General features: G+C 42.3%; 3 protein-coding genes across 5 annotated transcripts; 2 read left to right on the forward strand and 1 right to left on the reverse strand.

The window, feature by feature from the left end:
• Positions 1 to 111: 111 nt before the first annotated feature.
• On the reverse strand, positions 112 to 3,261 carry zc3h10 (zinc finger CCCH-type containing 10). 3 transcript variants are annotated; one of them, XM_062399933.1, is made up of 3 exons: positions 3,061 to 3,261; positions 1,436 to 2,621; positions 112 to 1,040 (listed from the first exon to the last, which is right to left on the reverse strand). In XM_062399933.1, the coding sequence occupies exons 2-3, from the start codon at positions 2,558 to 2,560 to the stop codon at positions 525 to 527; spliced, it is 1,641 nt and encodes a 546-aa protein (XP_062255917.1). In that variant the 5' UTR covers positions 2,561 to 2,621; positions 3,061 to 3,261; the 3' UTR covers positions 112 to 524. The 3 variants fall into 3 exon arrangements, with proteins under 3 accessions (XP_062255917.1, XP_062255908.1, XP_062255898.1); XM_062399924.1 differs by having other exon boundaries at positions 1,436 to 2,701; XM_062399914.1 differs by having other exon boundaries at positions 1,436 to 3,261.
• Positions 3,262 to 3,289: 28 nt separating this feature from the next.
• Positions 3,290 to 12,520, forward strand: si:dkey-28n18.9 (sorting nexin-32). Its single transcript, XM_062399946.1, has 15 exons — positions 3,290 to 3,415; positions 6,760 to 6,939; positions 7,098 to 7,208; positions 7,313 to 7,420; positions 7,815 to 7,875; positions 7,988 to 8,112; positions 9,005 to 9,085; positions 9,170 to 9,244; positions 9,352 to 9,382; positions 10,202 to 10,289; positions 10,414 to 10,453; positions 10,545 to 10,631; positions 11,217 to 11,306; positions 11,512 to 11,577; positions 11,723 to 12,520. The coding sequence occupies exons 2-15, from the start codon at positions 6,934 to 6,936 to the stop codon at positions 11,858 to 11,860; spliced, it is 1,107 nt and encodes a 368-aa protein (XP_062255930.1). The 5' UTR covers positions 3,290 to 3,415; positions 6,760 to 6,933; the 3' UTR covers positions 11,861 to 12,520.
• On the forward strand, positions 5,006 to 6,427 carry LOC133960752 (dnaJ homolog subfamily B member 9-like). The gene is made up of 2 exons (XM_062395589.1): positions 5,006 to 5,246; positions 6,111 to 6,427. Exons 1-2 carry the CDS (start codon positions 5,006 to 5,008, stop codon positions 6,425 to 6,427), a joined length of 558 nt encoding a protein of 185 aa, XP_062251573.1.
• Positions 12,521 to 25,014: the final 12,494 nt, after the last annotated feature.

The following is a 25,014-nucleotide window of genomic DNA, read 5'->3' on the forward strand; positions in this document are numbered from 1 at the left end:
CATGAGCATTTACCAGTACAAATCTTTCTCAGCATGACTTCACCTGCCTGTGTTTATATCACTGTGAACAGAACAAATCAGCCGTAAACAAGGAAGAGATATCACAAGATGCATTTTTGTCTTTTTTTTTTATTTGCAAAGTACCAAACTTAATTTGTACAAGAGCAAACCACAAAAATATGGACACAAACTAACTGGAAAGTCTCCAAGGATGGCAGAGCAGTCTTGCAGAAACGCTTTAAACACTATGGATAACCTCACATGTTAAGTGCCTATGTTTGAAAAAATCCTTTACACAACTCAGGCCAGAGTTCACAGGTCAGTCAGTCAGTATGAAACATGTCCCTGCAGTGCCACAGGACAGCGTGAGGGAGGCGGAACAGACGAGTCTTTATCCTGCCCTCTGGTGGAGAAAAGCAGAAACTTTTCTTTTCACTGTTCTGTCATTTGTCCTGAAGTTCTCTGATAAAAATCCTCACGCTACAGTCGGACCTTTGTGAGTTGCAGTCTTGTCCATAAACCAGTTAGTGAGGGAGAGTGTTGATCCTCATGCTTTGACTTACGATGGGATACGCCACCATCGGGCTGGTGGCATGACTCATGGTAATGCAGGGCAGAGGCTGCGCCATAGACATGGACACTGACACGGGTGCCACAGATACAGCCACCGAAGCCATGGAAACAGGCGGTGCCATTCCTTGGGCAATGGTCTGTACAAGGGCAGCCGAGAGGGGGGTGATGTCGGGGTTGAGGTGAGGTGGAGGAGCCGAAGGTTGGGCTGAATTGGTTTGGGGCACTACAGAGGCACAGGTGGACACCACCAGGTCCTGCTGAGTGACAGGCCGAGGCTGCATTCCAGCGCTGCTCAGGGTGGTGTGAGTCTGTGCAATGCTGTGATTGTAGGAACTCACTGAACCCACAGGGGGAACCAAAGACTGCTCAGTGTGCGCAGGAGTGGAGAGTGTCATCACCTTGGCCTGGTTCCGGAACTGGGCGTTCTGGTCCAGAAGAACCTCATTTGTGGCGATGAGATTTGAAACCTGAGAAACACACGAGAAATGGGTTAGCAGAGAAAAAAACAATTATTTGTCAGACAGCCATCATTTCAAAACCTTTTTTAAGAATTGACGGTCCACCATACAACTTTATTTTGTACTGGTTATTTTACCTCAATCTTCCAACAGTCTATTATTCCTTTTGTGAAAAAGTGTGGAAATATATAATATATTACATATTCACCAGAAAGGTAATTCCTACAAGAAAATACTGCCGTCCAAGTCTTTTTATAAATACAAACATGTTAACATCTGAATGTTGTACTAATATTTCAGTACATAAGCTACTATTGATGTGGGAAATGCTGCATTAGAGAGCTAAACATTTAGTTTTGTCCAAGGTCTAGAATAATGCTGGTTTATTCGTCTCTCATTCTAACCTGCTTCTTTAACTCTTCCACTCTCTTCCTCAGCAAGCAGTTTTCTTCCTCCAGGAATCTGTACTCAAGAGGACGTGGTGGCAGGGCGGCTTGGATCCCCAGCTCATAGTGTCCAGCTATGCTCCCGTCTGCCAGGCGCAGCCCCTCCAACCGCCGCCTCTTCAGCTGAAGAGCAGTGTGGTCCATTGAAGCCTCCAGGGAGCCGGCGTCAAACAGACCATTCTCAAGCAGAGGATCATATAACGAGCAAGAACTCCTGTCAAACCGCCGCTGTCCTGCAGAACTGATGGACAGACAACCACTCATCCCACCTACACCTACTCCCCCGACTCCTGAGATACCTGGGTCTCTGCAACCCCCCAGGCTGGGACATCCTATCCCCATCATGTTACTCACACCTCCGCCTCCCACAAGTCCTTGCATTCCTCCACAGGTGACTCCTCCTCCAACACCTATCCCTCCGCCTGCAGTCACCATTCCACTGGCACCTGGCCCCATAACACCCCCCACTCCAACCCTGGAAGTCTCATATTCAAAGTCTTTTTTGACATGGCGAAATTTACATTTGTTGCCCCTCTGGCACTCTCCAGTCAGGAAGTCCCTGCAGATGGGGACCTCCCCACGGCTATGGGGGAGATCCATGGGGGACAGGCCCAGTCGTGCTGCAACGTTCCCTCTTAGCCTGAGAGGCAGCTCTCCTGTTTTCTTGTAATAGTCCTCATCCTCTTTAGATCCGTGGACAAAGCGGCAGTTGGCGCGCATACACTCCTTATTCTGGTAGTCATGACAAAAGACAAACTCGTTCTTCTGAACTCCCAGGTCTGGTACCTCATTGAAGTCTGGGTGTCTGAAGCGGCAGCGTTTCCCCCTCTTGCAGACATTGCGTATGAAGTCCCTGCAGACACCATCCACCAGGCCTGCACCTTGGCCTCCACCTGCCCCGTTCCCACAACCGTTTCCAAGCGCGCCTCCACCCCCCATGCTCCCAGAACCAGAGACGTTGCCTCCAATGCTTCCTCCTGAGCCCCCTCTGCCCTCTCCAGAGCCCCCTGGCAGACCGGACCCTTCCTCACTTAGACTACCACCACCGCCACCTGACCGGTAGGAGCTGTCCCGGTCAGGCATGTTGCTCGGCCCAGCTCGAGGAGAAAGTAGCACTCATGTGTCTGAAGGGGGCTGACGTGACCTGGGAAACATTCACACACACAGGCAGAGAAATCATGCATGTTTTTATCCTTGTGGTAGTGAAATCTGCTGTTTAATGTCCTGCAGGAGAAACACAAACACAAAGCCCAGGTGAATACATGTTAGTGAAATATATGACCGACATGACAGATGCCAGTGACGTTACGTTAAACATGAAACGTACAGTGTCACAGTGTTAACGTGTGACAACAGCTGCTGATGTTGTTGTTAGCGGAGAACAAACCGCAGGCAAGGTTTTAATAAAATCACTATAATATTCACAACGCATGACATTTACAATGCACACACGCGTTGACTGAGGGGAACTAAAGCCCACATTGTTGTTGCATGTTCCTAAATAATCCCCCGTCGGACTCTGGAGCTAACACCAGCTAGCAGAGGTGACTTAGCTAACTGGCTAAATGCTAACGTTGTCTCACCAACAGAAACCAGGGGCAGGATCCAGCCGAGCCACGGAACACCTCGTTCCGATTCACCGAAGTATCGACAGGTATGTCTGTCTACGACACCAACCAGGCCCTTGTTGTTAATGTCGGGCCCCCCCGGCGATGTTTACCCTGTGTGTTTACCACATTTCCTCATCTACCTCTCACGACCGACGAAGAAGAAGGCGCTCTTCTTCGTTCGCTTTTCCTCGAGTTGTTCGGGTGCCATCTTGCGGCGAGAGTAGCGAATTTGGGAAGTGAGTCTGAAGTTGGGTTTCGTTGTCTTGTTTATGAGGAAATAATTGAGACGTTCACGTGAGCGCAGGAGCTGCAGTGGCGTTACGACACGGTGAGTTGAAGCTGAGTTTAGCTTGTTTGTCTGAACCTGTGCGTAACATCCTAAAATAAGTGCACCTGGGGGTTTCAAAGCCTTCCGCCCCGGTGGGTGTTGTTGCTGACGTGTGGAGAAGCCAGCGGGCAGTCATAGGTGTGGGGATAAACCTGTGGAAACTGAGAGTCTAGATAAACTGCTCTGTGATGGTCTGTAGTGGCATATCTTCATCACACTTCTAGATAAACTAACCTGTGAGGGTCTGTAGTGGCTGTTCTTCATCACACTTCAAGATAAACTACTCTGTGAGGGTCTGTAGTGGCTGTTCTTCATCAAACTTCCAGATAAACTTCCCTGTCAGGGTCTGTAGTGGCTGTTCTACACAAACGTCCAGATAAACTACTCTGTGATGGTCTGTAGTGGATTTTCGTCATCACACTTCTAGATAATCTACTCTGTGAGGGTCTGTAGTGGCTGTTCTTCATCCCACTTCTAGATAAACTACTCTGTGAGGGTCTGTAGTGGCTATTCTTCATCACACTTCAAGATAAACTACTCTGTGAGGGTCTGTAGTGGCTTTTCTTCATCACACTTCTAGATAATCTACTCTGTGAGGGTCTGTAGTGGCTGTTCTTCATCACACTTCAAGATAAACTACTCTGTGAGGGTCTGTAGTGTCTGTTCTTCATCCCACTTCTAGATAAACTACTCTGTGAGGGTCTGTAGTGGCTGTTCTTCATCACACTTCTAGATAAACTAACCTGTGAGGGTCTGTAGTGGCTGTTCTTCATCAAACTTCCAGATAAACCTCCCTGTCAGGGTCTGTATTGGCTGTTCTTCATCACGCTTCTGGATAAACTACTCTGTGAGGGTCTGTAGTGGCTGTTCTTCATCCCACTTCTAGATAAACTACTCTGTGAGGGTCTGTAGTGGCTGTTCTTCATCACACCTCTAGATAAACTAACCTGTGAGGGTCTGTAGTGGCATATCTTCATCACACTTCAAGATAAACTACTCTGTGAGGGTCTGTAGTGGCTGTTCTTCATCCCACTTCTAGATAAACTACTCTGTGAGGGTCTGTATTGGCTGTTCTTCATCACACTTCTGGATAAACTACTCTGTGAGGGTCTGTAGTGGCTGTTCTACATCAAACTTCCAGATAAACTACTCTGTGATGGTCTGTAGTGGCTTTTCTTCATCACACTTCTAGATAATCTACTCTGTGAGGGTCTGTATTTGCTGTTCTTCATCAGACTTCCAGATAAACTATTATGTGAGGGTCTGTAGTGGCTTTTCTTCATCACACTTCTAGATAATCTACTCTGTCAGGTTCTGTATTTGCTGTTCTTCATCAGACTTCCAGATAAACTATTATGTGAGGGTCTGTAGTGGCTGTTCTTCATTACACTTCTAGATAAACTATTATGTGAGGGTCTGTTGTGGCTGTTCCTCATCAAACTTTCAGATAAACTACCATGTGAGGTTCTATAGTGGCTATTCTTCATCACAAGTCCAGATAAACTAACCTGTGAGGGTTTATGGTGCCAGTTCCTCATCAAACTTCCAGATAAACTACTCCGTGAGGGTTTGTGGTGGCTGTTCATCATCATGGCCGTGCAAGGTGTCCACCACCACCTGGGGAGGATTCAAGCCTTCGTGGTCCTGCTGCTCTGTTTATCTGCAGCCGCCTCCTCTGAGAGGGACCGAAGTTACTATGACACCCTAAGTGTGGAGCCGACAACCACCGACGGTCAGATAAAGAAGGCTTTCCGCAAACTGGCGTTAAAGTACCACCCTGATAAGAGCAAGACTGCAGATGCAGAGAAGACCTTCAGAGAGATTGTAGAAGGTAAAACACGCTGCACTACAACTGCTTATTATCTAATTAAATATAAGTACAGACACAAAAGGTCCATATCTATATATAAAAATAGAATACAAACAACAACATATAAAGACAATCATAGCAGCTCACAAATCTAAGGTTATTAGGTTGTTGTTAAAACACATGCGTGCATTTGTTCCAGTGTGTCTAGAAACAAAAGGAAAACCTTGTGTCACTCTGTCGAGGGTCAGTTACAAGGATAGTTCACCCAAAGCTGAATATTCACTTACAGGTGACAGGTACACAAAAGTGAAGTCAAAGTGCCTTGATCGCCACCTGGTGGCTGGCTGCAGTATAGGTCATAAACCCTGCCTCCATGTTAATAAATGGAACATGAACCATACAAGAAAGTTAATTTGCACGTTTTTCTCAAAGAGGATTTCTGTCATTTTAGTTAGTTCTTATCCCAGAGATGTTTGTTCAAGTGTCCATCTCACTATTATCCTCATTTGAGGCTATAAAATGAGGCAGGATATTATGGGTTAATTCCTGAATAGTGGGAGGGAATGGAGAAGAGTGGTGCATCTTTGTGTACTTTCTATGCATTACACCATGAGGTGTTTCAATTAGTTTCAACCTCTTAAAAAAAATTTTATTTGGAAAATGCATTTTAACAATCACTTGAGCTCTTTTAACCATTGTCTACTCTGTGTTAGTGCGCCTGTAGATTGCCACACATTCCATTTTACTCTTTGCAATGACAATAAAGGAATCTACTTATCATTTTATCTATCGATTGATTGTTTTAACTTGGTGTATCTAATGAATTTGTACCTAATTGTAGATTCCCTGAAGTTAAAGTACCAGCTTTGTCCCCCCCTCCTCCAGCCTACTCCGTGCTCTCCAACAAGGAGAAGAGGAGACTCTACGACAGCCTGGGCCATGAGATGTATCTGGAGAATCAGGTGTTTACTGACGCTGAGGATGACACAGGTGCACACTTCAGTTTCTCCGACTCCTTCCATGACTTCAATGGTAGTCCCTTTGGGGAGGAGGAGCCCCAGTTCGTCTGGACCTTTCCTCAGGACTGGGAAGACGAGAATGGTCCATTTGAACATCCCAGCTTTGAGGGACCTGCAGGCTTCCATTTTTTATTCGAGGATATGGAAGAAAATGAGGAGGACGACTACTACTATGTAGTCTGAGATCTCTGTCCTGTGTATGACTGTTACGTTTTAATGTGTTTTCGTTTATTGATAACAAAGTCTCCATATTAAATTGTTTATTCTTATCCTTGCCCTGTATTCTGCGTCTTTTATGGGTTGGCTTCTGAGTTCAGTGGTTGTTTTTAATGTTTGTGGATTTTCTGAGGTCATAAGGCCAACAGCTGAGTCACTGATTGGACGGTTAAAGACATTTTTACTCCCTGTGTGGGTGTGTCTAGGGCACAGAGTTACTGACTAACGCACCATTTACTTATCTTTCCCTGCATCAGCACTTTAGATTTTGCACTGTTTTTTTACCCAATTTCTCTCAGGACTCAGCGTGCACCTTGACCCGGAGGATATCCTGTGCTGTCTCAGCAGTTGGAACGTAAGCGCTCCAAAGCCGACACAAGACAGAAAGAGCTTTGGGACTTTCAGCACTTTTATAGAGATTTAAGATTTCTACAAGCCAAAAACAGGAGACAGAAAACTATCAGGCTTTGACGATGATGGTAAGTGTGTCTGAAAATGTTGTTTTTATCTCTGGGTATCATGTGACAGCTTTTTACTCCAGGCAGTGTGCGTAATGTGAAGTTTTGTAAGTTTGAATGCGTACTAGATTTCACTGCCCTTTGTATTGATAGTATTAACAGCTACATTCTTAACACAGGAAGAGGTGCAAGAAGGGGCTTCTGCTCCTAGTGTCCATGGTCATAACATCAAGGTGACAGAGGTGGTGATAGAAGGGGACACACTCACCTTTCTGATAGTTTCTCAAAAGGTGAGAAGTGATTCATGTACTTTAATACTTGAGTAAATCTAAATGAATACCTGAAAGATCATTCAGTTGATGTGCTTTAAAAAATGGTGGTCTCTGTGTGCCAGCTTTCTGGGACGGGGGAGTACCATGTGTACCGGATCTATGAGGATTTGGAATGGCTGCAGCACCACCTGTTCTCTCAGGAGGACGTGCCCGGGATACAGGGGGTCATAGTGAGTACTTTTCATCCGCGCTGAAGCATTTATTTGACTAAACTGTCAGATCTTCACTGACAGTTGCTCTGTCAGTGAAGATTGTGAAGCTGTTGGCGGCTTTTACTGTTAAGATATATCTTATCTGTTTTCATGGTGGAAATGGCTTCTCAGAAAACTACAAGCGATAACTTAAAACCTTATGTTGTTGTAACACAGTGCTTTTGTGATGGTTAAGATCAAAAACTAGAATGTTTCCTACACAGACTATAAAGGGGATGGCGTCCAAGTTATGTTCGGCACTTTGTTTATCTTCAAATGCTTCCTCCTCTTCTTCCTCTACTGATACAGTTACAAAGTTTGTTAAAAACAATACTGGCTTGAATAGAATCATACTTTCTTTTCTTTCTTCAAGTTTCCTCCTATTCCTGCAAAACCTCAGGTGAATGCATCTGCCAAGGTTATGAAACAGCTTGGTGAGTAAACCCGAAGACCACCTCTGCACAATAATATACTTGATCAAATAAATGAAGAAAAAAAAACGGTCTATTCTGTGTCCTCACCAAAGGGCTGAATGTGTTCCTGCAGGTTTCCTTGGTTTGGGAGAGTGGCAGCCGTACTGTAAAGCACTGGAGTCCTTCCTGCGGCAGGTTGCTTCACACAGCGTGCTGAAGAAGAGTAAAGCTGTGGAGACCTTCCTCACCAGTGCAGATGTAAGTGGACACAAAAAGGCTTTCTCTCTGGTCAGAGTAAAGAGAAAGATGTTAGAACGCAACGTGATCGTTTTTTTATGACAGCTAACGATAGTAAATGGTTAAACTTTCACTGTCGTGTCTCTGAAGAGGAGAGATTCATATGGAAAAATAGTTTACCTTCACCTTCTACATATATAGAGGTTCGGATATTTGGAAAGCGACATCAATTTGGACCTGTAAGCTACCACAATCGATTCAAAATTAATTAATCGGGATGCTACTAAAGTGCAGACTTTCGACTTTAATTTTTGGGTATTTACATAATAATTGGTGGAGGGGCTTGGAATTGCAAAAGAATTCGACATAGTCCCCTTTTTTAAAGGGACCACCATGTTTTTTAAGTTATTTAGTGTATTGCACATTGTTAGCCAAGCACTGTGAGATTTGGTCAGAGGCCATTTCAAAAACGCATTTGGATATTCTTTGCTGTGTTGAAATCAAAGTGTGTGAGTCAGCGTTGGGCGTGTTTTTAAGTCCCGTTGATGACTCTTTTATTTCCTGTTTGACTGCATCAGCCTCATCGGGTCAGGAATGCTGCATGTCGAGCTGAGGCAGTTCTGAAGTGACACAGGAATACTATGATAGTACGTGTCCATCTATGATTTCTGTGGATAGAGGACATTTGCATTCGAAACAACTGGTGTGAGGATATTTTAACATTGTGTACTCACACTTTTCAACACATCAGCAAGCACTGGTGGGATAAGTTCATCTCTAATTAATGCTGAGACAATATCCATCAATTTCATACCAGATATCTTTAGTTTTGTATCTTTCTTGCGTAGTCATGCTATACTGTGATTTAATTAAAACAAATTGACCTTGAAGTTATTCGAGCGTATGTGTGCAGCCTCCAGGTCGACAAAGAGTGAGGAAGAACATTTTCAACCGGCTGAGTCAGGCTGTGGGAGAGATGAGGAAAGAAGGCAAGGTAACGACCTGGACCCAGACAGACAGAATCCACAGACTCTAAACATGCATGTGAAGTTCTTACACCCAGGATTTGTATCAACAGGATGTGGATGAGTACTTTCAAGCGGCTCGGGACCAGAATCTCATTATAACCGGCTACACCAAGAGCGCGACAGAGGTGGGGCGAATCTCTTACTTGTTTTGTTTTCCTCCCTTCGTTCTTTGCTCACATAGTCAGATACAAACTGCCCTGTTGGACTTTTTGAACTTTTGTTTTTCCTGCAGAGATTCCTGGATGTGGTGCTAACTGAGCAAAGTAAGAAAAGAGCTTCACTTGTAAAAGTACAAACAAGACATTTGCACGCACATCAAAGCCCTTGCAGATGCTGAGCCTGAATCAAGCAGAAGCAATGATTAATGTACCAGAAACTCAGTGAGGTTCCATCAGTCAGTCAAATGATAGTGTGTCATAAGTTTCTAAATCTGTACACATTTAAAACCATGACATTCAGCAGTAGTGATGCTGCAGTGTGAGCCCATAGACTGTAAATACAGAACGACATGACTGCTCCTCAGAAGTGAGGTCAAAGTGGTGGTGTGCTGCAGAATAGGTCAAAAATCCCACCTCCTCCATGTTAGATGATTAGACGTGGACCAAACACATTTTTTCACAAAGATGTTTTTTGTCAATTTTGGTAATTCTTATCACTCTGCTGTTTTTCAAGTGTTCATTTTTCTGATAAGTTTAGTGTTAATAAGTTATTAGATGCTACAAAAACAGGGTGAAACATCGAGATTGACAGCTGAGACTGACTTCACGATTGGTTAACAGGACCACAGACTCAAAGATGGTGGAGGTTGTCCCCAGGTTATTTTAGCTTAACTTCAGGATAGTGGCAGGAAGTGAAGATGTGTTGTCCATCTATATGTACAGTCTATATCTGAGCCATTACTAATGAGTGTATAAGAACGAAGGAGTCATCAGATTCAATTCGCTTTTATTTGTGTATTCAGATTGAATGATTAAGGTTTTACGAGGCTGTGCAGTGTATTTATATTCATTCCCAAAATAGTAACTATTCAATCTGTTCCCGGTCTGTTGCTACTCTGTGTTTGATGATATATTTGTTTGTAGAAATAGCAGTGGCCTGTGGGCACTTCTCCGCTGCTCTGCATCTCTGTGTGGAAGCTGGGGAGGATCCGGACAAACAGGCTTTTTCAAGGTGAGACGATAATAGAGTTGGTCCTAGGTCCATAGCACATTTACTTAAAGCTAATACCTCCGAACACAAGTCAGATTCTATTCATTTGATTAAAAATGTCAACAATCACCTCTTTTTCTTACAGTATTTGTGTGAAATTATCAGAAGTCTTTGAATCCATTAAGGTAAGTTGCTGTTGTTGTTGTTGTTGTCACATTTTAATGGGTTGATTGATTTACCAAATAATCCACACGTAATGTTCTGCTGTGTGGGCAGAAAAACATGATGAGCACTGCAGAGAACAATGTGAGCACTCTCGGGCTCGGCCTCGACCTGGAGTCACGCTACCAGGAGGCAGAGAAGGTGAGTGCTTTCATCTCATGTCCATCGTCACTACATCTATTGTGAATCTCAGCTTTCAGTCAGCGTGAACCTAAGACCTTATATAAAGAAGATTGATTTATAGCGTCACAATTAACCTGTAATTCCTTTTGTCATTCTGACTTTATAGAGCACTTTATAACTTTATAAGTGCTCAATACGTTTGTAATAACAATAAAGTGAATAACAATAATGGTGATAATAATAATGGATAAGTCATGGTTTCTTTCAATTAAGGTTGTTCTCTCATTTTTTTACAGTAAGTTTGGTTTTAGTTAGTTAGCTGAACAGGGTAAAATGTCATGATTGACAGTTGAGACTGACTCGATCAAGCACATGTATCCACAAGACCTCCATACTGCAATATCACACCCTGGTCAATATTTCTATTCCAAATGACGTAAAAAGCACAAGATGGCGGAACCCTTGACCGGGATATTTCGGTTTCATTTTAGTTAAATGGGTTGAGTTGGGGACAAGTTACCCATCTTTATACCCAGTCTATCTATGGGGTGAACCATGAGATTAATATGACCAAGTGTAACATGATTCATTTGTCCAACGCAGGAAATGCTGTTCAGGAGAACCTGTAAACTGGCAGAGTTGGAGGCTGCGAGGAGGAACGCAGAGAAGGCCAAACCCGTGAAGAAGGCTGCTGTGAGTGTCTGTGCCCATGTATCACTCCTGGAGCAATGTGCATTCTTTCTTGTCACCAGCAGATGTCATTAACGTCCTGCTGATATTTCTCAGTGTCAGGGGATCGACCACTGAGACAAAAACCTGATGCTAGATACAGATAATATGTTTAGGCTGATGGACAACAAGTATATAATGACAATTTCATGGTCTTCATGTTCATCAGATGGAGGAGGTGAAGAAAGCAGCAGAGACGGAGTTCAATCACATTTGTGGAGTTGCTAAACAGGAGGTAAAACATTGATTTCAAACTGGAATCCTCAGTTCCCACATGTCTCACCTGCCTTCGCACCTCAAGTAATTGTGTAGCATCCAGTTTGGTGACATGCTCTACTGTGTATATGAATTAACATGCATGTGATGTGTGCGTCCCCCAGATTGCGAGGTATGAAGCGGCCCGTGTGCAGATGCTGCAGCAGGCTCTGGTTCAGTGGTGCGAAAAGCAGCTTCTTACAGCCAGAGAAAGTGCTGACCAGTTCAACCAGTGCCTCCAAGGCTTTAGGGGGATGGCCTAGTGACCTCACTAGCACCCCCTTCATAAAGCATACTCAATATATGTCCAAACATAGCTTAGCATGGAAAAACAATGAACACGTCCTTCACCCTTTGTACTGGAGCATGGTGTTTTTTTTATAATTCAGTTGCATCCAGTGTAAATAATTTTTGAAACTCTTCTCATAATTAGACAGGATCCCCAAAATGTGTGCATACTCTCAACTCTAGTTATCTTTTTCCTTTCTCCCTTCCTTCCTTACTTTCCCCCCAATCTTTCCTTACCCTCACCAATAAAGCTCTGGCAGAGATGATTGATTTTAGATCCTAGCTGTGGCCTTGTCGTCTGGTCAGGCTATCGTGTTTGTATTTGTGTGTGTGTGTGTGTGTGTGTGTGTGTGTGTGTGTGTGTGTGTGTGTGTGTGTGTGTGTGTGTGTGTGTGTGTGTGTGTGTGTGTGTGTGTGTGTGTGTGTGTGTGTGTGTGTGTGTGTGTGTGTGTGTGTGTGTGTGTGTGTGTGTGTGTGTGTGTGTGTGTGTGTGTGTGTGTGTGTTGTGTGTGTCAGCACGCGTTCTATGCCACATTCATAGATTTGTGCTGAGAGTGTATTGTGCTGCTGCTCTCAAGCCACTACATCAGCTGGGGTCACACAAAATAAAGTGTGATGAATTGATTCCCAAAGTGTCTGCTTGCCTTTGTGTGTGGTTCTTTCTCCTGGATCATTAATCAGCTGGTTTGGCTGCACGCACACGCACACGCAAATGCACACACACACACACACAAGAACATGGCAGCAAGGACACTACTCTGGCTTGTTGTTTGGTTTTTTTAAACTATTTTAACAGTTTTAATAATCTCTGTTACGACCATCCTGTTTTCCATGTAAATGTATGTAATCTTAAATGAGTGGTGAACATAAAATTGTGACACGCTTCACTTAGATTTCTGCTCATGTCCCATAAAGACAGTGCTGTTGTCCCCTCCTCTCCGTCTGATGAGCACCGCACGTCCATATTTCTGCTCTGCTGTGTTCTTCATCTCATCTGTTCTGGCCTGTAATCTCTCCGCTGGGTGAATAAGGGAGGAGTGGTTCCCGTTTGAGGGAATGGGACTGAGAGAGACAGATGAAGGGTCTCAGAGGAGGAGAGGGTGGAGAGAAGGGTTAGCTCATTTGACAGTGAATGAGTAGATGAAAGGGCAATACATAAAGTGTCAAGAATATGTTTTCAATCCACAAAATCCACTTACTTTTCTCTATGGACGGCACATTTCTCTGATGGTTTTGTTAACTTTTTATCATTTCTTCATCTGAATCCTCCGCCCTCATTACTACTGTCCCCTCTGCAGCAGGTGGGCTTCCACAGTGCTTACAAACAAACACAAACTTGTTCCACATATCATCTAATGACTTTTGTCCAGTTGGTTGTGGTGGCCTGTAAATTCATTGTATCAGGCTTCAAGTGAAACAAACAGCTGAACGTCCACATGTTAAAAACCCAAAGTTCATTCAAAGTCTCACGTGGTGTCCAACGGCAGATTGTTGCTAGGCGGCAATAGTAAGGACGGGACAAGTAAATCTCAGTTAACCTACGTAGACCAGATGGTCTCATTTTGATCTGTTTCTGTGGTGTTTTCGCGGCCCACCTCCTTTGTGCCTGTTTTGTGTTGATAAGTGATAAGATCAGCTAAGATACAATTAAAGGCCAAAGTCAGTGTTAAAGGGCGTCCTTCAGATTCAGACATCTTTATTGATCCAAAGGAGGGCTGTTCATTTGCAGCTTACGGCAGAAAACACAGCCCCTGAAGAATGTCTTGTTCACATCAGGGTTTATTATTATGCCTGCCTACATCCAGATTTTTACCATGACAGTATTTCATATGAGACGCTTTAAAGATATAAGAGCTACAGAGTAAAACCTCAAGGATGCATTTGCTCCATTTGCCCCATTGCTCAGGGTCCCATGCAGAGACGCCAAGGCTGACCATGAGGGGTGATGTGCCCTTAACCGGACGAGATTGGTTGTCTCTAAGTTATGTGGCTCGGGGAATTGATTTACTCATGGCAGCCATTTTGTGAAGTCTTCACCTGAGAGGTCAGTGTCTGGTGGAGGGGCTGGAGGGCTGAGTGGAGCTACATACAGGATCTCCAAAAATCAGCAAAAGCCAAATTAAATGCGGATTGATCTGTTTAAAACTGTTTGACAGAAAGTAAGGACAGTTTTGTAAGAACTGACTTTTTAAGTCCGCAAATTAACTTCAAACTGAACATGAATAGCACAAGCATTTCACAGTCTACCCTTTTCTCCCTAGTACACCACATACCAATTTATCAGAAAAACTAATTGCTTTGCCTCTGTTACAGTCAGTGGGCAGAGGGATTATGTTTTCAAGTTGAAGGTACACCCAGCCATGCAAAATGTCAAGAAAGCCTCGAGGGAATGTTTTCATATTGGGTGAAAATGTTCACTTGGACTCATGAATATACTGATTAGGATTTTGAGGTCAAATGTCAACGTGACAGTGGCCTTCAGATGTATGTTTTTGCTTCTTGAACATGATATATTTAGTCTGACTTAAGAAAATGTCTTCAGATTTTGACCAGTTGTCACTTGGACTCGTTGATTAGATATGATGGTTTAAAGGTCAATGGCCATGATGACATAATGTCGACACTTGAAGGCAGCTTCATAAGCATCCAACACACACACATTCACTTGTACTCAAAGAACTCATTAGTCTAAGGTCAAAGGACAAGTTTACTGTGACGTCACGGTACATGAAGAATACCTTTTTTTATAACTATATAATTATCAGCTATAATTGTACATGTAAATTAGTGACATTTCATCTTTCACAAGAAACACTAAATCGGTTTCATTAAATTTCTTGTCAGTGAACAATAACAAGAGTCTGGAAAAAGAATGTATGGAAGCACATAGTGTTCTGGTTGATGGAGGTTGTGGTTGAAGTCTGAATCAAATCACCTGCTATTCACTGAACTGCCAGTCTATTCTTTCAACTCCATTTTATGCTGGTGAGGTTGTAACAAAAAGACATTAACTCTCCATATGCAGACACATGTACTGATCATTAAATTAAGCAATTACCATGCAATTTTATCACTTCATTTTTGTGCTTTATTGGTTTTAATGAGGCGCAGTAAAAGTTAAACGTAAGAGTTTTATGGACCATTTTTTATAACTCTCTAGTTTTACCTCTTTATCTAAAAGGTTTTATCTACCTGGGAAAAACAACAGTGGATACAAGCCGATGTGGGGGATGGTGACCAAAATGCATTATGGTGTAATTACAGTGAGCAATACAAATGGAAAAATCGATGGAGTCTGCTTTTTGACAGGTTCCTATATATTGCAACATTAGTCTCTCTCCTATTATTCAAAGCTGCGACGCTTCCAGCGCTGCTGCTTGTCACTGAATCATTATACCGGAGGAATCTCACAACAGAGAAGCCACATTTCTAGAGCTCCAGAAGCAAAGTGACACACACACACACCCACACACACACACACACACACTAATGAGAGCTCATATCAACTGCTGAGAGTATGACACAGATCAAGGGCGGGGAGATCATGCCAACTTTCCTTCCCTGTGTGTGTTTTTTCGTGTGTGGGTGTGCGTGTGTGTCCCAATGACAACGTGCACTTAGAGCTGCTTTGCTAAAGAAGCTCATTACTGGTGGAAAGGCAGCACCCAGCACACCGGCCTATGGCCTAACAGGGACTGCTCTGTCAAGTGTGAAGTTAAGGCAATAGCTTGTCAAGAACTGATGACTCATCCAACCCAGTGAAGATGCTCTGCACCAGTTGGATGAGTATGTCTATTCAATCCGTTCACACCTGATATTAACATCTTTTGAGGGGTTTCTAAGATGCTTAGGGTATGAGGGACAAACAATTAAAAAAAAGGGGCAAAAACCAAGAAACAGGCAGGAGGCGTTCAAGTAAAATCCAGAATATTGAGAGATCCTATCCCAACCGGACAGCGTTAGGTTTGTTTGGTATTAAAATGGATCCTGAGACCACATGTGATCACTTCCTCATCTACTATCAGGAAATATTGTACCAAGTTGAAAATCAATATGATTCAGATGCATTCAGATCTGAACTCGTGACCACTTGTGATTGGATCACTGTCTGTTCAATGATTTCAAAAATATATGGTGCCAGACTACTCGAATGTGTTTAACTGTTCTTGATTTTCATTTCTTTTATGTAAATGAAAAATATATATCAGTACACATTGGTTCACATGTCGCTGTGATGAGTGAATAAATCAAACCAATGAAAATCTTGCAACACTAGTCCAGATAATTGAAGTGGGCATATTTTATCCTGACAAAAAAAAAAAAAATAATAATTTGTGAGATATTTTATTGGAGCAGATAATTTATCTCCTTTCAACTCTTGATTATGGACCTCTGAAAACAAAAATCAAATAAATAATACTAGAGTGGCACTAGTAGTCTCTTGTACTGTTTGCACTTTATCACTTAAATCACTACGTTTACAGTTTTAGAGAACCTTATGCTGCTGTACTTAAAAAATTCTGTATGTTTACATAGTATTAGGAAATGTCTTGTGTTATCTGTTGTGCCTGTGCACTTTATATGTCTCACTGTGGGAGAGTGGGAAACGTTGTATCGATTCCTTGTATGTTCTGAACATGTAAGAAATTGACAATAAAGCTACTTTAACTTTAACTTTAACTTTAACTGTAGTGTGACAGACAAAACTACTCATATCAGTTTTATAAATTTTTGATCCAGTCTTTTGTTTGGACAAAATTTACTGGGTTCTTTCTTTGCCTCTGTCGCATCCTTCCACCAAAAAAAATTGTTGCAATAAGTAGTTTTTGCTTAATCCTGCTGAAAAAGAAACCAACCCACATTACCTCCTTGGCAGAGGAGATACATTTACCTTATGTGAGATAAGAGAGATAATATGCTTAATACCACAACTATATATGGCGCCAGGAAAAGATCTGTAATTCTCTCTGTGACTGGTCCCTCTGTTCCCTCTTCAGACGTCACCATTGCTCCTCTCTATCTTCACAGACGTCTTTGGTTCCTTTGAGAATCTCTGACTCCTGGGAAGTTGCAAGAACAAAATTTGACAACAGAATGCTAATATAAAAGTTTCCCCTTTTAACCACGTGCCAAATGAGACTCCACATCCCTGCCAATTACACAGGGCTTAGAATGAGATAAAAACTTACTCTGAGAGCTTTAATCCTGTATTCACTGCATGGTGCGTCTGTTACAAAGTCCAAAGCTCGGCTCTACCCAAGGTTGTTGGCACGTCATTAAATCAAATCAGGGGGATGAGGTGGAGAGAATGAGATGAACGCCATATAATGCAGGGGACCTAATCATACTTATTGTTTATAGGTTCATAAGACCCATTCCATTCTCTGCGCAGCACAAAGTTAACAGGACAAAAACAACAGCTCTCAGCTCTAAATCAGCTCCGATGGCAGCTCTCCACCACTGATCTGGACGGTGCATGGGATACATTTTCTCCCCTCGCAGAGGATTACAGCATCGCAAAGCATTAGACTTGCTAATTTACACCATTTGTCTGTTCACTACTGAATGGAGCCATAAATATTAATACCCCCCCCCCCCCCCCCCCCTCCTGGCTGCTTGTCATGCGTGCAAGGGATTGCGGCTGATGTTTTTAATTAGGTTTGCAGGAATAATGTCAGCAGTGAACCTATGGACAGGCTGACACGCTGAGGTGATGACTCCTCCTGTCTTAACTCAATACGCGGCAGAGAGTCATGGACTTGAGGTGGGCGGGTTGGGATAGGGTGGGGGGGGTGGGGTCATTCCCTTCATTTTTCATGGTATGACTCCAATTAAATATTAAATAAGCAAAGACATAAGAAATTATTTTCGAAATGTCACGCAAAGTATAGTGAATATCACTACTGAGATATAAAACCTTCAGCTCATGACTTCACAGGACATTATATTGACTTACATTGATTTCCTCGAGACTTACTCTAACCGTAACCATAGTTACTTGTATTTGACCAGCTGTAACTAACCCTTACCCCAACCTAACTCTAACCTTAAAACATGATTTCACCTTAGTATTTAATGATTTACATTACGGGGACGTGTGGGGCAATTTGACCCAAGGTCCCCCACAACATGCGTAATACCTGGGCCACACTCTCTCTCTCTCTCTCTCTCTCTCTCTCTCTCTCTCTCTCTCTCTCTCTCTCTCTCGCTCTCTCTCACACACACACACACATACATACAAACCCACACACACACACACACAAACACACACAGCACAAATGCACCCATTAGAGTAAAATCATTATTCATCCATTTTTCCACCGCAGCTCTGACCAGAGCAGCCAAGCACCAGCACACAGTGAGGCTCTTGCCTCCAGAGGTCACTTTGTCACATGTGTCCAACATGTGGCCTTTTTCCTCCTCATCGTCAACAATGTGTCTCCTGCACACTGGGTGCAACATGGGATGACATGTGCTTTCATAACGATGTTGTTTTGCATGTACAGTATAACAGGTCAGTGTTTTTGAAACATTTCCTGTTGTCAATAGCTAACTAAGTCAGTAAGATCATAAAAGGCTTTACGTCTTTCTTCTGTCATTGTATTTGAACTAAAAAAAAGTGATAATCTAAAGATAATAATACTGTTAATAATATGAGAGGAGAGCTTGCTAAATGTATTTCTGTAGATAATATTATTGTGCTTAGGAAAATCAATCATCAGCAAAGAGAGGTCTTTTTTTTTTACCCTTCAGTTACTTTACTGCGTCCCTGCAGCTGCACAGGAATCATAGTTTTGTTCAAGGACACGACAGCGGGGGGGGTTCTTGCTGGGTGATGAAGGATTCGCTTTTCGTGCACCTCTCCATGTTCATGTCCCAAACAAACATACAAGGGCAAAGCAACCAGATGGAAAGTCATCGCAGGGCCGAGAGCAAACAGAGGCTGAGCATCTGTTGCAGGGATGCTTCCAAACTCACTCTGGAGCACAGGATGAGACTTCCCTCACCTTTTCCTGCTGTTGTTCCTCTCCGACTCCGACTTTGGCAAAGAGTTACAGATGGAATTGCGAATGCCCCCCCGGCTGCTGCTATTAAATTTCACTTTGAGATAATGCATGCTAAAGTCTCATTAAATCCAAGTCAGAGATAATGCATGGTAAACCCCCATTATGGTTTGATTAGAAGACACAGGCCCTGCCGTCGTGCTGATTGTGTTTTTTAATCAGATCCTTTCCTGCTGCAGAGCAAACAAGAGTTAAGAGGGGAAAAAAGCAAAAAGATGCTGAGCAAGCACTAACAATTTCTCTCTCTCTCCAAGGACGCAGTGAAATCCCAGTATATTGTTTTGTCTTGATGAAAGTATATGAGAAAGAACTCTAAATGGAATTATTTCTCAGTGTTATTACTGTGTTTCTGCAGAAAAGGATTTTTAGGTAGAAAGAAACCCATGTACCAGCAGAAAGAGACTTTTATCATTTTAATGCATTTGCAGTGTTTTTCTGTTTAAGCACATTCAAAAGTAAAGGTGCAGTGTTACTCCACAACACCACATTGATCATTATAATAAGATTTCTTGTGTAATAAACTAATGGCTCATTTTGTTCAGTTGACTCAACAGCCTGTATTTGTGTAATATAATGTTATTCAAACCTATTCTGAGAAGGTATTTAGAGGACGACTGACATGCTGTACAATTATCTGTAATGATAAATTCATTCTAGGAATCCTGCATTCTTCACGTCAGTGGATGGGAGATGGAACTAAATAAAAAGTCCAGTTCAACAACACTTCTCAAAGATAGTTTCTGTCAGTTTAGGTTTGTCACTCTGTCCAATTTTACATTTTTCTGGTTATTTTGTTTAAAGAGTGTGAAGAAAGCTGTTCAGGCGCCAGAAGCTTTTGTGGGGTCCAACTTTTCCCTTGTGAAGAGGTAAATGGCTGGTGAAAAATGGTCCCAATACAAAACTCTGACTGATATATTATTATAAGGATTTACTGAGGCTATAAGAGACTATGCTATGCTAACTCTAACTGCACCAGAGAGACAGTTTAATCCCCTTGAATTTAGAAAGTTATGCACACTCTTTTAAGACAGCTTGAATAAATGGGTTTAATTCTGGATTTGAGTAGAGCTTCCTTGTCAGCAGGTGGGAGTTTATATAAAAATAAAGAGGCTCTTTTTTTTCCAGAGGATTTCTAAGCTCTTAAAAGTGAAGAAATGTCTGCAGAGCGCTTATTGCATGCAAATGAATATTGAGGTTACAAGATTTTGAAGACTGGCAGGGCAAGCTAATCTTCTACTTTATGTGAAAAATATGCAGCATGAAGTGAAAGCCATTACTGGTCAACTGAAACTGCAGAAACATGGTCACATTTGTTCTTCTTTATAATTATTTAGTATCTTGAACAAACTTGACTTTTCTCATGAAGGTTAGTACATATGAAACCAGAGAAAAGGATATGACAGCCTCAGAGGAGGAGCCTGTTCCCAGCGCTGTATCGTGTACTGTTCATGTCTGTAGAGCACGTGAGCTGCTTCTCTCACCTGCTGCCCGAGCAGTGATTCCTCTTTGTCTCGTTCAGCTGCACCAATAGGAGAACAAAGGGCTTTATATGAGAAGACAATGAAAAACATTTTGATATAAAAGTGTTAGAAACATATTGAAGGAAGAAAATATAGAGATTTAGAAAATAACGCTGTAGTTTAACAAGAAAACAAAACATAGATATATAATTAAAATTAAATATTTTCTTAAGGAAATATCCTTTGGTCGCGAGAGTTTCCTTCTGGATCCAAATTCTTTAACTAATCTCATTTTTTTGGGAGAAACTACGAAACCCTTTTGAATGTCACGCAGATGTAACTGATGATTACGCTCGAAAGCTTAGAAATATTGTCATTTTATGCTACCCCAAAAGATAACATCACAATAAAAATCTGTTATTATTTGTTATCATTTCATTTTGTATAAAGAAAGATTTTTCTCTCCTGAGTGAATGTTGTGTTCATAAACAGTTGTTATAAACTCTATGGGCAATGAATGGCATGATTTAAACAGAAAGGTTGAGCAATTAAGCAACATATTGATTTATTGAACCTTTGTTACATTGCTGTTGATGAAAGTTATATTGCAATAGTAATTGATATAGTTTTTGTTTTATAGCCCAGCCTTATATTCATTGTAGCATTTACAGGGGGAGGTGTAGCTGAGAAAGACGAAAGGACACAAGACTTATTCAGTTGTCTCATTAGATCTACTGTCAATGGAAAAAAACATTTGACACCTGAATAAACACACACACACACACAAAAACACAATAAGGACCCACACAAGCAGAGCATGTACTGCAGCAGGAGAGGCATGTTAAACAAATGACATGGGCTACAACAGAGCAACTTGCAAAGCATGTGCAGAGAGGAAACAAGTCGTGAGCCCACACTAACAAGCTTTACCACAGCCATGCTGCTGATTCTTTTCCACCATTTCCCGTGTCTGTTGACGTGAGTGCGTGTACAACACACTGCTCTACCTCCATCTTTCACATATGTAGCAGCCAATTAGAGGCTGACTGCAGGAAGATGAACAGTACAGGTGGAGGAAACGTGGGGAAATCAGAGGACAGGTTGTCAGATGATGGGGAAGAAAGAGAAGGGAAGAGACGACGATGATTAGGAACATGTAGGAACAGCCAAGAAAACGACACGTGCACACACACGCACATGCACACCGGAGAGGGGGAAATTAATGGGACAATCTTTAAAGAATCCAGATCTTTCTTTCTACGCGGCTGTGGTGTTGTTAATCATAGTCAAACAGCTGGGTGAATTATTCTCTGGGAGAGATAATGAATAATGAGGGAGCGTGTGTCTGGTCTTGAGTGAATGGTTTTTCCTCTGTGCCATTTTAGCTTGATCCACCACTTTAATCCAGAAATTTCTCAGCGATAACGATTTGATGAACTGGCAAATACATGCATGGCAGACACTCATGTTCCATAGACAATATTTACTTGTTACTGTTGTTCCCCTGACATTAAAACTACCACAATGTTTGCCCTTTTAGTGAAATATCATTATATTGTATATGTAGTATGATGTATATGATATCATAGTATAAGTTATATTAAGAACTTTTGTATGATTTACCATGACATTTGGCACAGACATCCATGTCAAAACGGATTTTGTCCATATTGTGGACCAAAGACCAGCGAAACTAATGAGCAACCAACCGTGTCTATGCACCTTAAAATGCAAAACAATAAAAGCCCGACACATTGTGGGAAAAATAATTGTGATTGATTTGAATTTGTTATTGATATCAAGAAGATCTGTAGTATTCAGTGACGTATTCAGTGAAAACACAATTTTGAATAAATTGTTCACTGACAACAGGTTTGTTTTGCACCAACATGTCTGCACCTTGTGAAGGTTAGGGACAGATGTCTGGTTTTAAGAACCAGTGTGTGTGATGAATCTCTGTAATTGGGTTTACGTAATATAATCAAAGATGAGTTCTGCTTTTTTAATTGGTCAAATGAAATATTAAAATCCAATACTGAGAACATTCTGTTTTTAAACACGTCATCTAAAGCAACATGAAAACCCTTGTTATTAATGTGATGCTTGAAGAAATTCAGCCTAGGGGGGCACATGTAATATTTACATATAAGCGATACCAGATTGGAAAGAAGGAGCAGTCTTCTGTTCTGTCAACACCAGACTTTGTGCAGGTTTGAATGGGATTGATTAGGACTGCAGGCGAGAGGCTGCGGTTACGTAACTCTGGTTCACTAGTGTTTCACATTATTGGCTCTGAGCCGAAGAGAGGAATCCAGACAAGGCCCTCAGGGGCGAACATCGATGTCTCATCCTTTGGATTATCACTCTAAAATTCATTCAGTCCTTTACGTAGAAATGTACATTAGACAGCCAGCTGTACTTTGGTCTGTGAGCTAATGAACAAATGTTAGCATGCTAATGTGCTAAACTATGATGCAAGATCCATGTGCCAAATTGTAAACCTACTGAATAGCAGCACGTTAGCGTTGATCACAAGATCAATGTTGAAACAAGAAAATGTTCTGTTGTACTGTTTGTTGTTGTTTACATAAACTATCAATATTAGTTATATTAAAATCCCTGGAGTTATTTTTGTCCAGTTTCGATTCAGGATCAAATTGATGTAGCCTGTAGACGCAGCGTGTCATTGTCAGTGTCACCTGGACCATGGGCGTCCTCAGCCTCATCATCTCACACGATGATCTGCAGAAACACACACAGAGCTGCCTAATCTGCTCCGTGTAGCCATGAGATGAATATGAATGAGGAGATAAATACAGATGAGAAGAAAATGAATATTGATGAAGACAGCTTCTCCTCCCTCTGACTGATAGTAGGGGGCATTGAGTGGAGCCTATCAATCATCACAGAGCAGGCCCATGATTGGCAGACAGGTCCATCGGTTCTGTTACAGTACCACCTCAGGGTTTGTGTGTCAGCGCTGCCAGATGGGAAATTTTGGAGTATCATACCAGAAAGTTAAAAGTGAGGGAAATGATCATACACAACATGAGCAGGGATGGGATGCTTAATACCGATGTTTCTAAGCTGTGTCCAGATTCCAAAGCGACTTATTGTAGATAAACGATCCCGTTCAAGGCCCAAGGCTCTTATTTTGAAGCATGAGACAGGGAGGACTTTTGTTAGGCTTGCGAGACGTGTGCACGGTGTCACAACGCGATGGTCACGGTCATCATCACAAGCATGATTACTGATTCAGTAAGATTCCAATCTAAGTCATTTTTTCTTTACTGCTCTTTGGCTTTGATTCGAAGCCTAACATCATTGACTATATTTGGAAAACTGTTCCTTGTTCAAGCATTGTGTTCTTTAGATAAAGTTTTCATATTTATTGTTAATATTGTTTTGTAAGTGACTTGATTAAAAAAAAAAAAAAAACTACTGAGAGGACAGTAGCACCTCAGGGGCCCATCATGTTTCAGTTGTGGCCAGTGTCCCCCTGGTCCCACCCCAGAGTCCGCCCTTGTCTCAGATGCATTTGAAACACTTGTAACTTTGCACTGAGGAGATGTGCTGGTATATTTGAAGCTGTGCTAAAAAAAATGTAATTAATGCATCTACTCTGATAAACTAACGGCATCACAATGGGATGTTTGCCGGGATGATAATTTACACACAGAACAAGCACATGTATTTTCTGTAATGGTTTCCCTGTCATTAAACTGATTAAGCTACCTCCAGAGCTCAATGAGGCGTGCCAGTCAGATGGCAGAGGAATTGATGGAATCTATTAGGTGAGTTCAAGGGTCAAAATTTCGTATTGACCTAATGATTGAATTACCCTAAAGCAACATATCCTTGATAGTGCACAGCGCTGACACTGCGTTGATTTTTCAGTGTCGCTCTCCACGCCGTCCCCTCGGCTGTAACCTGCCTCTGAAATGAGAAGCTTCCCACCGGCTGTAACCTCTCAGTGCGTCATTACTGGCCTAATGCAGCGTTTCCTGTTCCTGCAGCCCTGGGATCATTTACCACCTCTTTACCTTGTGCTTCTCCCCATATACCCCAGGCCTCCCCTTCCTAGTAATGAGTCAAGAGGCTCCAATGGCTGCTCGGCTCATGTTGTTCCCCCACCATCTGTGGGATATTGACTGTGCAGTCCTTGATCCCTGCAAGAGGGAAGTGAGTCTTAGTCAGAGCTGAAGTGTCTGCACGGACACCCTCACCTTATTGCATTACTGTAGAGTCACGGTGAGTTCAAGGGCTCATCATTAGGGGGCTGAGGTAGATAGCTGCTCCTGGAGGAGGCTGAATTTACTGATTCTGCCCTGGTGCTTGAGGAGGATGGGCAGCTGTGGCTGACGGGGTGGAGCAGTTGTCCTCCAACCAGTTGGTCGGCAGCTTGAATCTCAGCCCATGCTCAAGTGGCCATGGGCAGGATGCTGAACCCCAGTAATGGCTCCCAAAGATGCACTCATTGTAAGTGGCTTTGTATAAAAGCATCAGCTAAATGTCATGTAATGTAATATAATGACCAACAGCCATAGTTGCATTGCAAGCTGCAATTCAAATGTAGACATCAGAAACAGACATCAGAGAATGGCT

The sequence above is a fragment of the Platichthys flesus genome, chromosome 2 (genome assembly GCF_949316205.1).
Source record: "Platichthys flesus chromosome 2, fPlaFle2.1, whole genome shotgun sequence".
Taxonomy (NCBI): domain Eukaryota; kingdom Metazoa; phylum Chordata; class Actinopteri; order Pleuronectiformes; family Pleuronectidae; genus Platichthys; species Platichthys flesus.

Coding starts and splice junctions, on each gene's coding strand:
- zc3h10 (XM_062399933.1), bottom strand. CDS start 2,560: ATGCCTGACCGGGACAGCTCCTACCGGTCAGGTGGCGGTGGTGGTAGT. Junction 1,041..1,435: donor TGGAAGAGTTAAAGAAGCAG/GTTAGAATGAGA, acceptor TGTGTTTCTCAG/GTTTCAAATCTCATCGCCAC.
- LOC133960752 (XM_062395589.1), top strand. CDS start 5,006: ATGGCCGTGCAAGGTGTCCACCACCACCTGGGGAGGATTCAAGCCTTC. Junction 5,247..6,110: donor CTTCAGAGAGATTGTAGAAG/GTAAAACACGCT, acceptor CCCCTCCTCCAG/CCTACTCCGTGCTCTCCAAC.
- si:dkey-28n18.9 (XM_062399946.1), top strand. Junction 7,421..7,814: donor CCGGGATACAGGGGGTCATA/GTGAGTACTTTT, acceptor TCTTTCTTCAAG/TTTCCTCCTATTCCTGCAAA. Junction 11,307..11,511: donor AACCCGTGAAGAAGGCTGCT/GTGAGTGTCTGT, acceptor CATGTTCATCAG/ATGGAGGAGGTGAAGAAAGC.